This window comes from Nothoprocta perdicaria, unplaced genomic scaffold (assembly GCF_003342845.1).
Source record: "Nothoprocta perdicaria isolate Ctin4 unplaced genomic scaffold, notPer1 scaffold_168, whole genome shotgun sequence".
NCBI lineage: Eukaryota > Metazoa > Chordata > Aves > Tinamiformes > Tinamidae > Nothoprocta > Nothoprocta perdicaria.
Genome location: NW_020454849.1, coordinates 558638 through 570797, shown reverse-complemented (window position 1 = coordinate 570797; position 12160 = coordinate 558638). Strand labels below are relative to the sequence as shown.

Sequence of the window (12160 nt, the reverse complement as noted above, 5' to 3'; positions counted from 1 at the left end):
ATAAGAAATTTGTAACAAATGTGAAATACCACTACAATCTCCTTATCTGGAGGACCTTAAATAAGAAGGGAAGAGATGGAATTGACTGTGATAGCAAAAGCTATCAATATTATCAATTAAAGTATCAGTAAAAATAAGCATCAGTAAAATCCGTTAAAAACTTGATATTTCAGACAGCAAAAATTTGTAGTTCCAACTAGCTCTGTGTTTTTAAACTGATATGGTTTTGCATTTTTAAACTTTGCAGATGTAAACAAGGAGTTGGTGAACCAAAGCAAGGAGATATATTTTACACACAACTAAAAATGGTCTGGCAGGCTACATCTCACACACAGACACATACATACACACACACACACACACACACACACGATTTCACTGTGTTCTGATGCATTCGCCCAAGTTCAACATTTCTAACATTTTATTTATTAAATAAGAACTGAATCAGAGTCAGCCTATCTTTACAACAGAGCCTACCTTTATAGTACCAGTAAGCAGAAGATTTATTTTGGCTAGGTTTGCTTTGTTTTTAAATGTGAGCCAATATGACTGCATAAGGCCATAACAAACAACGCAAGGACAGTAAAAAGTATAGTGAATATAGCTCATCTGCTTTAAAGACATGCATTGGAATAACTTAAAAAGTCTTAGGAGCCAAAACAATATTGTTCAGTAATTCCAGAAGCAAAAAAGATGACTGACCATAAACAACAAAACTCATATCAAAGGTCTTGAAAAACAACTAAAGGATAAAAACAAAATGAGTAGATCTTACAGGCTCTTTATACCATAGAATTAGCTTTGAAAAAAAGTTGCTTAAAGCTGATGACAACTGAAGTTCACCATTACAAAGAATAGAAACTCATGACACAGATTAATCTTTACTCTTGGCTTGTACAGTTTTCTGTTTAGGATCATAATTAACATCTCAGAAGCTTAAATTTAAAATATATGACTGACATTGCTAAAAGAAACAAAGTAACTATTTTAGTGATTTATTAGAATTAGTAGCCAGGCTACTTGTGTGGCAAAAAAAGCAAAACTCACAGAAGATCAGAAATTAGAATTGCACCTAACAATTCTAATGAAAAAAAAACAAAGCACATACAGACTCTTATTTTTCCCCGGCCCACCAAAAGGTCTCCTACCATCGTTCCATTCACTGTACGCTCTCACAACAAACTTCTGACCATCCACTGTGAAAAACTCCTTCTGAGCAAGAGCTTTCCCACCAGTGCTGTGATTTTCGTAGTTTCTCACTGATTCATTACATGAAGAGTTTCCACCACCTATCACACCAACTAAAGCCCAAGCTTGCCTGAAGAAAAAAAAAAAAAAAAAAAAAAAAAAGGGGGGGGGGGGGAGAGAGAAGAGAAATACAACCCAAAGTAAATATTTAAATGTAATATCCTCCAGCAAACTGTTCACAAACAGGCACAGGACAAGACAAGGAACACAGAAGGCATTTATAACCTTCCTGTCTGCTCTCCCAGACTCAATTTAAAAAGCAGTAGAAGAAAATGACGTACCTACAGGAAAAACAGTTTAAAACACTTGGATGTTCTACATACAGACTGATGACTATGAGATTTCTTCATTTAGACAATAAGCCTTTCAGGTACGTTTTTTTGTACACTGTCCAAGAAGATACATTTTTCTCTTTTAAGGAAAAGCAAAACCAAATCCCAAGGGATGAGAGATAGATGCAGCTCTGGCTCCTGCTTACAAACGTCCAGGTTTCCTGGAGCGGGGCAGAGCGGAGGCAGTGCTGTCAGCRCTGCCTGGAAGCGACGCTCCTGCAAGAGTCCCCAGGGCCTCCTTGCATGGATTTGGGACTGACACATGCACCCAGCACAGCTGCTGGGGAGCAGGGTGTTAGCTGGAAATAGCTTGTGAATATTTTGGGAAACTCACTTTAAAAAAAAAAAAAAAAAGAAAAAAAAGAAAAAGTCTTTGGATGAGTGATTGCAGAGGTTTTTTGAAGGCTGAGGCCAGGGATTTCACTTTTTCCCTCCCCTATTCCTTTCCTCAGCTGGACAGTTATCCTGGCTGAGTGCCGGCGGGAAGCTGGGAACTGTCCTTGATGTGTTTCCACTTCCCTACAGCTCCGCTCAATGCATCCAAGTTTTTGAAAATGGAAAATGGACTGCGTGGTGCTGAAAGCTGCCATCAAATTGAAAAATTACAGTATTTTGTTGCCTTTGACTGCTCCATATGCTGTAACTATAATGGGGAAAAAAAAGTATCATTAAGGTTTGAATCAAAGGAAAACAGGGTCAGACAGCTGGACTTAGTCCACTGCATATACTAAAATCATCTTCAATCTAGATACCTTTACTTCAGTCTTCTTGTATTCTTCTTAATGATTATGTCTAAAAGGCCAAATTAAATTGTTTGGTTTTACATATTTTGAGAATAATACATACTAGGCATGTTTTTTCCATAGTATCAGTAAACAAGTTGTACTTTCCATAAATTAACATTTAAAATAAATAACACATAATTTAATTTGTCCTATTTTGGATGAAGAGACAGAAGTGGAGAAGGACATCATATGGTATTTACCATCATGCTGAACTCTACCAGCTTTACACGTTTAACAAAACTATCTTGCTCTTCCTTGCTGACTGTCAAGAAATAAGTGGCTTGTCCATTTTCTGCTACAGAGCAGAAAAATACGATTTTATGTGTTTAAAGAGTCTCTTAATACTAACAAAACTGGACAGGACCCAGTTAAGCAGAAAATTAATAATAATGATAACTTTATTATTATTATTGTTGTTATCTACTTCATGGCAGTAGGTTAAGGAAGCTCCTCATTTCAGATTAACTGCTGTGGCAGTCACAGACCTACGTGAACACCAGAACTCCTCATCCAGATGAGGGCAGGTTGCACACGGTACTGAAAAAGGAACCACTTTCACATGGTGTTTTCAGCTCTCAGAAGGGGCCATGTAGGTCTCTCTATCTCAAATGAAACTCTTAAGAGGCAGACTCAAAAGCACTTTCCACAGAAACACATCTTTATAAAGCTATTTTTAAGAACATGTTTCTAATGAGAATCAAAGTTGCAATACGTAATCGTGACTAATATTCTGATAGTGCTTTGCCAAAGCAGAGGAAGGAAAACTAACAAGAAGCCAGATTTCAGGGATAGCAATGAGTAAAAATAGAGTAGAAAATCTAAGATACTGATTTTCTGGAAAACAAAAAGAGGTTATACAAAACTGTCTTTTACGGAGGCTGTAAGAGTGGTGAACAGTGGGACAATTTGATGTCCTTTTCACACCTATTGTCAACCTGTACAGCAGCAAGCCACAGTCAGAACACACACTGCAGGGAGTCATTTAGGATAACAGAGAACAACATGGTAATTTTAAGCTTTGTCTTTCAAGACCTTGCATTAAACTTATAACTCGTTATACCTGCAGTGTTTTATCTTATTATTTGTCTCAATATTTGAGCCTCTAGAGACTGAATTAAAAGAACAGGAAAAGCTATAAGAACACCTTACAAATGTATTTCAGTAAGAAAATATTTTTGTAGACCAGTTTTCATGAAGTGAAAGAGTAACACACTTTGCTTTCAACCATGTATGAGCACGGATAGAAAGCACTGAGCAGTTTGATAAAAGCCTGTCATACAGATATTGCAGAGACTGGTAGTTAACTGTATCAAAACACTACGCTGACAATCAATTCTTAAAAGACTTTAAGGAAAGACACTGTTAAATTTTGACAAATCCCCCAAAGAAGGTACAAGGTCTATCTAAACTTTACTCGATACAAAACATAAAATGAAATATTTACCTGTAACTCAGTCCTGTGACAAACTTACTCCCCAGAAGATTTTGAATAGTCAATCTAGTTTCCTTCAGTAGATTTTTAGCAGCTGAATCTCCTACAGCAATAGCAACAATGCGACCAGGACTTCCTTTTTTTAGTAAGTTCTCGAGTTTCAAGCTTTCTTCTGAAAACTGATGAGTATCAAACCTTAATATTTCCAAAACCTCTGCTGTGTCCTGATCAATCACTCTCACATTTAGTCCTCTGGAAAAATTCTTTTTAAATGTATAATGACCATAGGCCAGCCCTGAGAAATTTATAGTCTTTGAGAGAAGAGTCCATGATACCTTCTGGTGCCCATGCAATTCCAGCATCCCACCAGGGCCCACACCGATAAACTTTTTGCCAAAATCCGGCACATCAGCATCTTCATTTGACTTCCCATACAAAATGATAGTTGCTTTGGAATTATAGCGGCATTTCTCTGCTCCAACATGAAGCATTCCACCATCCTTTATCAGGATAAAACGAGTTCTCAAAGTAATATTTTTTGAACCTTCTTTATCATCACCAAAAACAAGTAACCCTAAGGGAAAACATATTTTTGTAAGTCAAAGTGATATCAAGGTAGACTCAGAGAAGTCTGTTCTTCAAAAAGATCAACATAAAAGCTAGAAAAGATTTAATTTCCACCCCCATGAAATAAGTAAGCAAGCTTTTAAATATGTTTAAGAATACTTTGAAAGTAGTTCCTACTAATTGTGATTCATCTTTCTACGAATTTGCCGAGTTTATCCTCCCCCCTCACCGCCTCCCGTTTTGGTAGAATTGCTAACACACCATAGAAATTCCCTAGGATCATATATCTCACAACCATGATAACACACCATAAAAATAATCAGATCCAGAATTTACAAAGCTATTACAAAAGCCTTTGGTTACTACATTCTACAAAAAAACCTGTGTGATTGCCCCACTGAAAAGTGTATGAGAGCTTTCTTTCATCCTTTTCCTATTTGATGCTTCTGTCTTAGTAGCAGAGGATCTGCTGCAACATAAGCTGCATTATAAAATTCCAAAGCACTTTGCACATAATCACAAAATAAGCAGCAGCATATAATCAATTTTAGCTTCTTGTTTATCTTGCCATTACTTACCTCCATCATGTATAACTATAGAGTGTACTGTAGCATCTGAATCCAGACGAAACAAATCCCCCTTTTTGATAAAAATTCTCTTTTCAGGATCATGTCCAGGGCTCCAGCTTCTAAGAAGGGGATTCTGATCAGGACAATTCTCTGCAATACAACGAAATTCAGTTTTTAAAAATAAGCCATCACGAATAGGACTACAGAAGTCAAGGCAGTATTACGATGAATATGCATGAGCTAGTAATTGTCACCATTAAATTACAGTCCCCGATTACAGACTCAGCTGTTGTCATACACCACACTTTCCAACCCTAGTGCAAAATTTAATACCTTTCCAGAATGTCTTGATTACATCCATCAGGTGTGGAGATCATCTAGCTCAGGTCCGTAAGTGCTGAGCGCTTGCTTTTGTGACAGTCACACTGAGCATGGGACATCCCAGGGCACCTACTCGAAATACTAGCACGATTGTAGGGCACTGGCAAACTCCACTCTGCTCTAGGTCACAGGCACCTGTGCAAGAGAAGGTGGACTGGACCCCCTCTGGCTCTTAAGCATCCCAAATACTCCTTCAGTTGGGTTTTCAGCTCAGAAATAGGGACAGGGCATATTTCATAACACTCTCCAGGAAGGTTTCCTTGGAAGTGAGAAACTGTGGGTTCAAATTTGTAATTTCATACTCCTAACTGGCTTAAACATTAGGCTATGAGCAGGCAAAGCAGAGTCCCACCATTGCTCTTGAAGCCCTGTAAAAGGTCATACCAAAAAGGCCAGAAAAAGAGGCATGGCATAAACTGCTGCTGTAATATAGCAGCACAAACACACTGGACACAAACTGGAGGAAAAAAAAAAAAAAAAAAAAAAAAAAAAAAAAAAAAAAAAAAGGAAACAAAAAGGAACACAAAGGTTGTTGTTAACGTAAAAAATAACCAGAGATGCCAAAATAAGTAGGTTTGCAGCCCAGCTATGAGTAGCAGTCAAAACAGAAAACATCCATGGAGTCTATGAACAGTTTTTTCACATCCTATCTTCTGAAGAAATAAATACCCACATATCTGATACAATGCAACTTGTGGAAGAAGCTATTAGTTTCTTTGCCCTAGCCCCTTCTTGCAAAATCTAAAGAAGGCAAAATCTACACACTTAGCACAAACCTTAACTTTGCTGATAGAAATGCTATTTCCTTTGCTGTTACTCTCCATATTTCAAAACCTTTCCAGTGCAGGAAACCCACAGAAACCAAACCTTGACTGGCAACAGGAAAAAAAACAGCAGAACTGAGTAGAGCCAAAAGGCATTGAAGAAGTAACACAGACATAACAAAAAATAAATAAAAAACTTTGGGAAGGGATCCTCAGAGGAGATCATTTAAAAAATATATTAAACTCAAGGAATAGCTGGAAGTCAAAAAGCATTGATATCTGCAAGACTGCTGAACAGCCGCTGAAAGAAAACACAAGTTTCAAGGTCTGATTTATGCAGGATTGCTAAGTCCCTTCCCCCAGACACCCCACACATATGCTGTGAAGAAACTCATATTTCCTGGCCAGCAGCAGAGGGAAATGTGCCCATGAGTCAGCAACTCGACGATTTCTACATTGTGATTCACGTAAGTTCTAGTAACTGTACTTTTTTTCTGTCGAGTCATTAAGATGAGGAATACCGCTATAAATAAGCAACAATGACACACACACACAAAAAAACCCCACACCCTGGAGACTCCATTGCACACTGCGTTTTAACAAAGATGACACGGTCAGACCAGAATCAAAACTAGACACTACTGCAATGTGAGTGGGCTCTTAAAGCACAYGGATCAACTTTCTGGCAAACAAATCGGATGTGCTCAGCAAAAGCATTTTGAAATTCTTCCTTAGCAATTCCACTGGGCTGCAGTGGAACATCATATATTTAACACTTCACCATATTTTACCTCCACAGTTACTGATTAGATTTTTACAGTCTGAAGTCTTTGCCTCCACAGTTGAGGTTAAATGAAAACAGAAACACACAATGGAAAATGTTAGGCAGTTACAGSCTGGCCAAACCACTCAGGCTGAAAACTTTCCAGGTCAAGCCTCTGCTTCGGAGCATTTCTGTAAATTTTTACAAAAAAAATGGGTCAGCTGCTAGTTGCTCCTAACACGGCTAGGAGAAAAAAAAGAGGAAAAAAAAAAGACAAAAATACCACTTTTTCTTTCAAGTGGTTAACATTGCCAAAAAGAAAAAAAAAAATCTAGAACCTTCCACATGTTGGAGCAAGGATATGAAATTTGGCAGGAGAACAGGCAGGAAACAGTTCTCAACATGCAGTTAAATAGTTGCTTTCTACCTGCTTAGCCATCAAGTCTGGAGTTTTCCAGGCCTCGGGGAAAAAATTATCAGTGTTATATTATATTCAACAGAAGTTTATCACAACTTGGCAGCAATGTCTTCTGAGGATCCTGTTTACCCTGGGCAAGCTCCAGCCAAGCCCACAACATCCAAGCAGAGCTCTCCTCAAGAACACCCTCTCCTCCTTGCAACCCTGGCCATGCTGTACACCCGGCTGGGGCCTAGAGAGGAGAAAAAGCCTCCCCAGAGCCCTCCAAGGTCTCCAGCACTTCCATAGTCTCCAGTGCCTCCCACACTCTTCAGTGCTATACAAGGACTCTTAACACTCCCCATGGTCTCCAGCACTCTCTAGGGTCTCCCCATGGTCTCCAGTGCCCCAGATGGTCTTCAGTGCCTTGCAGGTCTCCAGCGCTCCCCATTGTCTTCAGCAGCCCTCAAGGTCTCCAGTACCTCCAAGGTCTCCTGTGTGCCTCATGGTCTCCAGCACCTTCCAGGTTTCCCAATGTCTTCAGCACCCTCCAACATTTCCCTATGGTTTCCAGCACTCTGCATGGTCTTCAGTCCTCTCCAAAGTCCCCAGTACTTCCCCACAGTCTTCCCCCAGCCCTCCAGGGTCTTCAGCATCCTCCAAGGTCTCTAGCACTCCTGCCATGGTCTCCAGCACCCTTCAAGATCTCCTGCACTCTCTATGGTCTCCTATACTCCCCATGGTCTCCAGCACCTTCCAAAGTCTCCATATAGTCTCCAGCACTCTCCATGGTCTTCAGTGCCCCCAGTGGTCTCCAACTTGAAGATGAAACAAGAGCAGGAAACAAGAGAGAAGAAAGAAGCCAGTGGAGAAGAGGGCTCAGAAACACAGACAAGCATCATTCTCCCTGCTGACAATGTATGCCTTGAGGGTTAGAGTTTATAGGCAATTGGTATCAAACCTCATGTTCACCCTATGGCCTGTTAGACAAAATAGCCACAAAAATATCAAGGATATGGATTTCTGATCACTCTTCTGTGAGATTTCACCTCTTTGGAACTGTTTTCCTTAACTTTAATACTGCACCTGCTGGGTTTCAGCTGCGGGAATGAAAATTCCCACCTGTCTCCTGGGGAGCCACTGCAATTGCAGTACCACAAGATTAAATTTCCCACCTGTCAAATTCTCCTTTCTCTTTTGTTAAGGTTTCCAAAGAGTTCATATTTTTTCTTTTAAAGATAATGCAGAGGAAACTCAGAAAGACACAATATAACTACTAGTGTTGAAAAACGGATGAATTTCCATAGGGGAGCAATGGGATATTGAAAAGCAGTCATTATTCCTTAGTGCTTACAGTCACAGTGGACAAAAGAAAAAAAAAAAAAAAARAAGAAAAATAAGTTATCTGACAAATAACAATAACTCTTCTTGCAACATCCTAAGTATCTTTGACAATCCGTCAAACATGTGGTAACCCTACCTAAACATTCAGTGCAAAAGAACTGTACAATTCAGGAATAAACTGCTACAAATGATGCCGACATATGCCAAAAACATTTATATTAAGAAAAGGCGGGGGGAAACTACCTCTTTCACCTCAGCAGATTTTAAAGCATGAAGGGGCTACTGCTTAGAGTAGTCCACAACACATAATAGAACCTCACCTCTTGTACTAAAATATCCTCAATACCTGCAACTTTTACTTAACTAGCAACAGGCAAGCCTAAATGGCTGGATATCAGAATGGGAAGATTTTCTTCCCAAGGCCTTTCTCAGTCGGCTGACTAACCCACCATTAGCTCTCCTGCATGTGGCTGTGCTGGAGTACTCGCTGCCAACCTGTACCCACATCAGCAGTGACCCAGGTCACAAGGTAGCAAGAACCTGCCATTTACCACTTCCTCAATTTCCTGTTTTCCTGCCCAGCTGTTAGGGAAATACAAGCAAGTCCTCTAACTTCACCCAAGAAGAGTTCTCTGCAACCCACCACAAATCCTGTCCCAGTARAGGTATGCATTGCCTTGACTTTGGAAGCATATTTGGCTTTACTATATCAGAAGTCATTCAAGAGGATAAGCCTTCAGTGCCACACAGTAATTGCCAATCAGTTTCAAATTAGAAAATTTTCTGGAAATGTGATTCCAAACCTAAAAAAAAAAAAAAAAAAGACACTCCACTCCCCAAAATATACTGCCAGACTTTACCAGATGCACCTCATAATGAGCCTTAGCAGTATTTTGCCAGAGGCATGTCTAGCTAATTGCCAGACATAGTAAGATCATCTGCTCATGCTTCTTTGCCACAGGCACATTTATCTCCCCCATATAGCTAATTCCCTGAAGGTCGTTCAGCTAAAAATCTGCGCTGATACAAAGAGCTGCCTGTCCAATTTGTTTACTTGAATGATATTTTTACCATCTTCTCTAGTTACTTACTGCTCAATAATGCATATCTCATTCTGTATCCTATTTTCAAAAAATATCAGGGAGCTTCTCTGATATACAAAAACAACTACACCTATTAAGCACATACTTCCCCCATCATCTTTATTTATTGCTATACATTTTTCCTTCAAGCAAATCAAATTATTTATAAGGAAAACATATTAGAAAGTGACACCAGTAACAGAAAAAGTAGCTGAAAAACACTCAAGGTCTGCTGCCTTCTGCAGGCTAAAATTACGACGACTATCAAATTTTTGTGCTAAACCTTTAACACTCTTCTGATGTTGAACCATTGAATTACATTCACAGGGACTTTAACTTCTAGGGTGAGTTTGTTTGCACAAGAACTTACCATCTGGAGCATATTTTGAAGCTATTCCCAAAAAAATCCCCAGTGCAACAAAAAGCAAAAAGCTGGAAACAGCGAAGCAAATGAGCGTGTTTTTGTGCCTGCTGGCTTCTGCGCGGCGGCGGCGCYGCTCGGCTGGCGACGATGCAAACGTGGCCCGTGCTTCTTGTCGTGCGGAGGTAAACTCGGCGGCAACGTGGCTCTGCGAGGGCGGCGGGGGGCGAAGAGGGGCGATCCTGCCTGGCATGTACCCGGACGACCTGTGACTGCTGCCGTTCTGGGGCCGAAGGAAAGCAGGGGAGCTCCCCCTGGGATCAGYGTCTTGCATGTTACAAAGTCACTGGAGCAGACACACGCACACACACAGAGGAGGGAAAAGAAAATAAATATATATATGAGGTTTTCACAATGGAGAGTACATGGCAGTACACACAACACACACACACAAAAAAAATCAATTTCAAGTCACGTGCTTTCTCCCAACAGACCGTAGCACCAGTCACACACTAGCTACTCGTCATCCGCTGTGGTGTAAGACAGCAAAGCAACAATACACGAAATTTCATTAGCCAAATTAAAATCAGAACAAGCTGATACAGGGACCCAGCAGAGCACATGCCACTTCTCAGCATTTCCASTAGGTATTTTTAATTGAGTGTCTTTACAGTTAATTTGTATTCTGAGATTAAGAACTGACTCTCTGAACAATGAGAAATCCAGCAACCCCCTCTCGCCCACAGCTATGCAAAGAATGCTTAAATGTATTTCTTCTGCACGCAGAAGCTGAACAAACTCCTCATTGTTTTCTTCCATTGAAGAGGCTGAAAGAGAAGTCTTCATTTCATATGGGAAGTACTGAAAAGCAGTAATAGGAGTACCAGACACCACTTCATTTATATTCGCTTTTCCACTCTGATGCAATTTCTAATTAGTGCAGGAGGCAGATAGAGCCCGCAAGCTCCAAACCGCTCGCAGCAGGATTTGGTTGCCAATGAAGATGTGTCTGGAAGGATCCTTAGAGCAGCTCACACGCATCCTCACTCAGCAGCCTCACTGCTCATCTCCTGGCCAAGACAGCTGGGCTGAGATGCCAAGCCTGGAAGCAACGTGACCGTTCCAGATTTTCACGCTCATCAGCTGGAATAGGGCATTATTTTTGTTTCAATTTCTACTATCCTGGCTCCATCTATTTATGGAGCCACCATGAAGAAAAATCTGCTATAGATATTATCCCCCAACCCCCCTTGGCCCAACAGCTTTAACCTACCACAGTTCCCTGGTTTAATTCAATCCAAAACTCCATAAACTTATTCCTCAAGCTTTGTTCCAGCTACATTGTATTCTGAGGAGTACTCACAAATTTGGCCTTTTTTTTTTTTTTTTTTAAATCAATCTTTCTTAAAGATAGGCTTTTTAAGAAGGTTGCTGAAGTTTCAGCTAACAGAAACCTGACCTTCTACCTAAATCCTGACTGAGCTTAAGAAGAAATCATGCATATTAAAGAGCAAAATGATTTACAAAAATAAGAACTACCAAAGAGGAAAGGCCATAAAGATCCTCTTTCTCTCCCATTAGCAAAAGGAAGTCTAAAGCTCTACTCTGAAGTGCCAGGCACACTGGTGAAGGAGAAACACGACAACTGTAATCTTATTCCCAGAAGCAGCAAAGGAGCCTTTTGTCTCACATGCTGCAAAATCTGATACTTCACTGTTTCAGGGCAAGTGCTGTTGTCCTCGCTCAAGGGGCTGGCTCTCCTTTTCAGAGGACACAATGGAACTCCAGATGTACACACAATGTGGATAAAGGCTCCAGGATGTTAACTGGAGTAGACAGCCCCCTCTGCAAAAATTATGCCGAATCCCCTGCGGCTCCCTGTGCTCCTTGCACCTGTTCCTCGCCGCAAATCAATTTTCACCCGTCTCCCTTCTGTGCTTTGTGAAAACATTCCATAAACCTAATCCTCTGCTCTCAAACTTAACTGTCATGCATTTTATTTTCACCCCACATGCTCTTAAACTCAATTAAATATCTCCCAATAGTAAAATCTCACACAATGTTTAGGTTTCAGAAGCAAGGTTAAAAGCTTAAACAGAAAAGGAGCTTTTCAACTAAGTCAAAGACTTACCATA

At 40.2% G+C, this 12160-nt stretch overlaps 1 protein-coding gene across 1 annotated transcript in view; it reads right to left on the bottom strand.

Annotated features, from left to right (window-relative positions):
• CEMIP2 (cell migration inducing hyaluronidase 2) overlaps positions 1-12160 on the bottom strand; it is a 44614-nt gene that overhangs the window by 23529 nt on the left and 8925 nt on the right. Inside the window, exons 2-5 of the mRNA XM_026035832.1 lie at positions 10035-10371; positions 4943-5083; positions 3810-4371; positions 1149-1318 (exon numbers count right to left, since the gene is read on the bottom strand). Of these exons, the coding sequence (XP_025891617.1) occupies positions 1149-1318; positions 3810-4371; positions 4943-5083; positions 10035-10359 (1198 nt within the window). The 5' untranslated portion in view covers positions 10360-10371. The remainder of the gene's footprint in view (positions 1-1148; positions 1319-3809; positions 4372-4942; positions 5084-10034; positions 10372-12160) is intronic.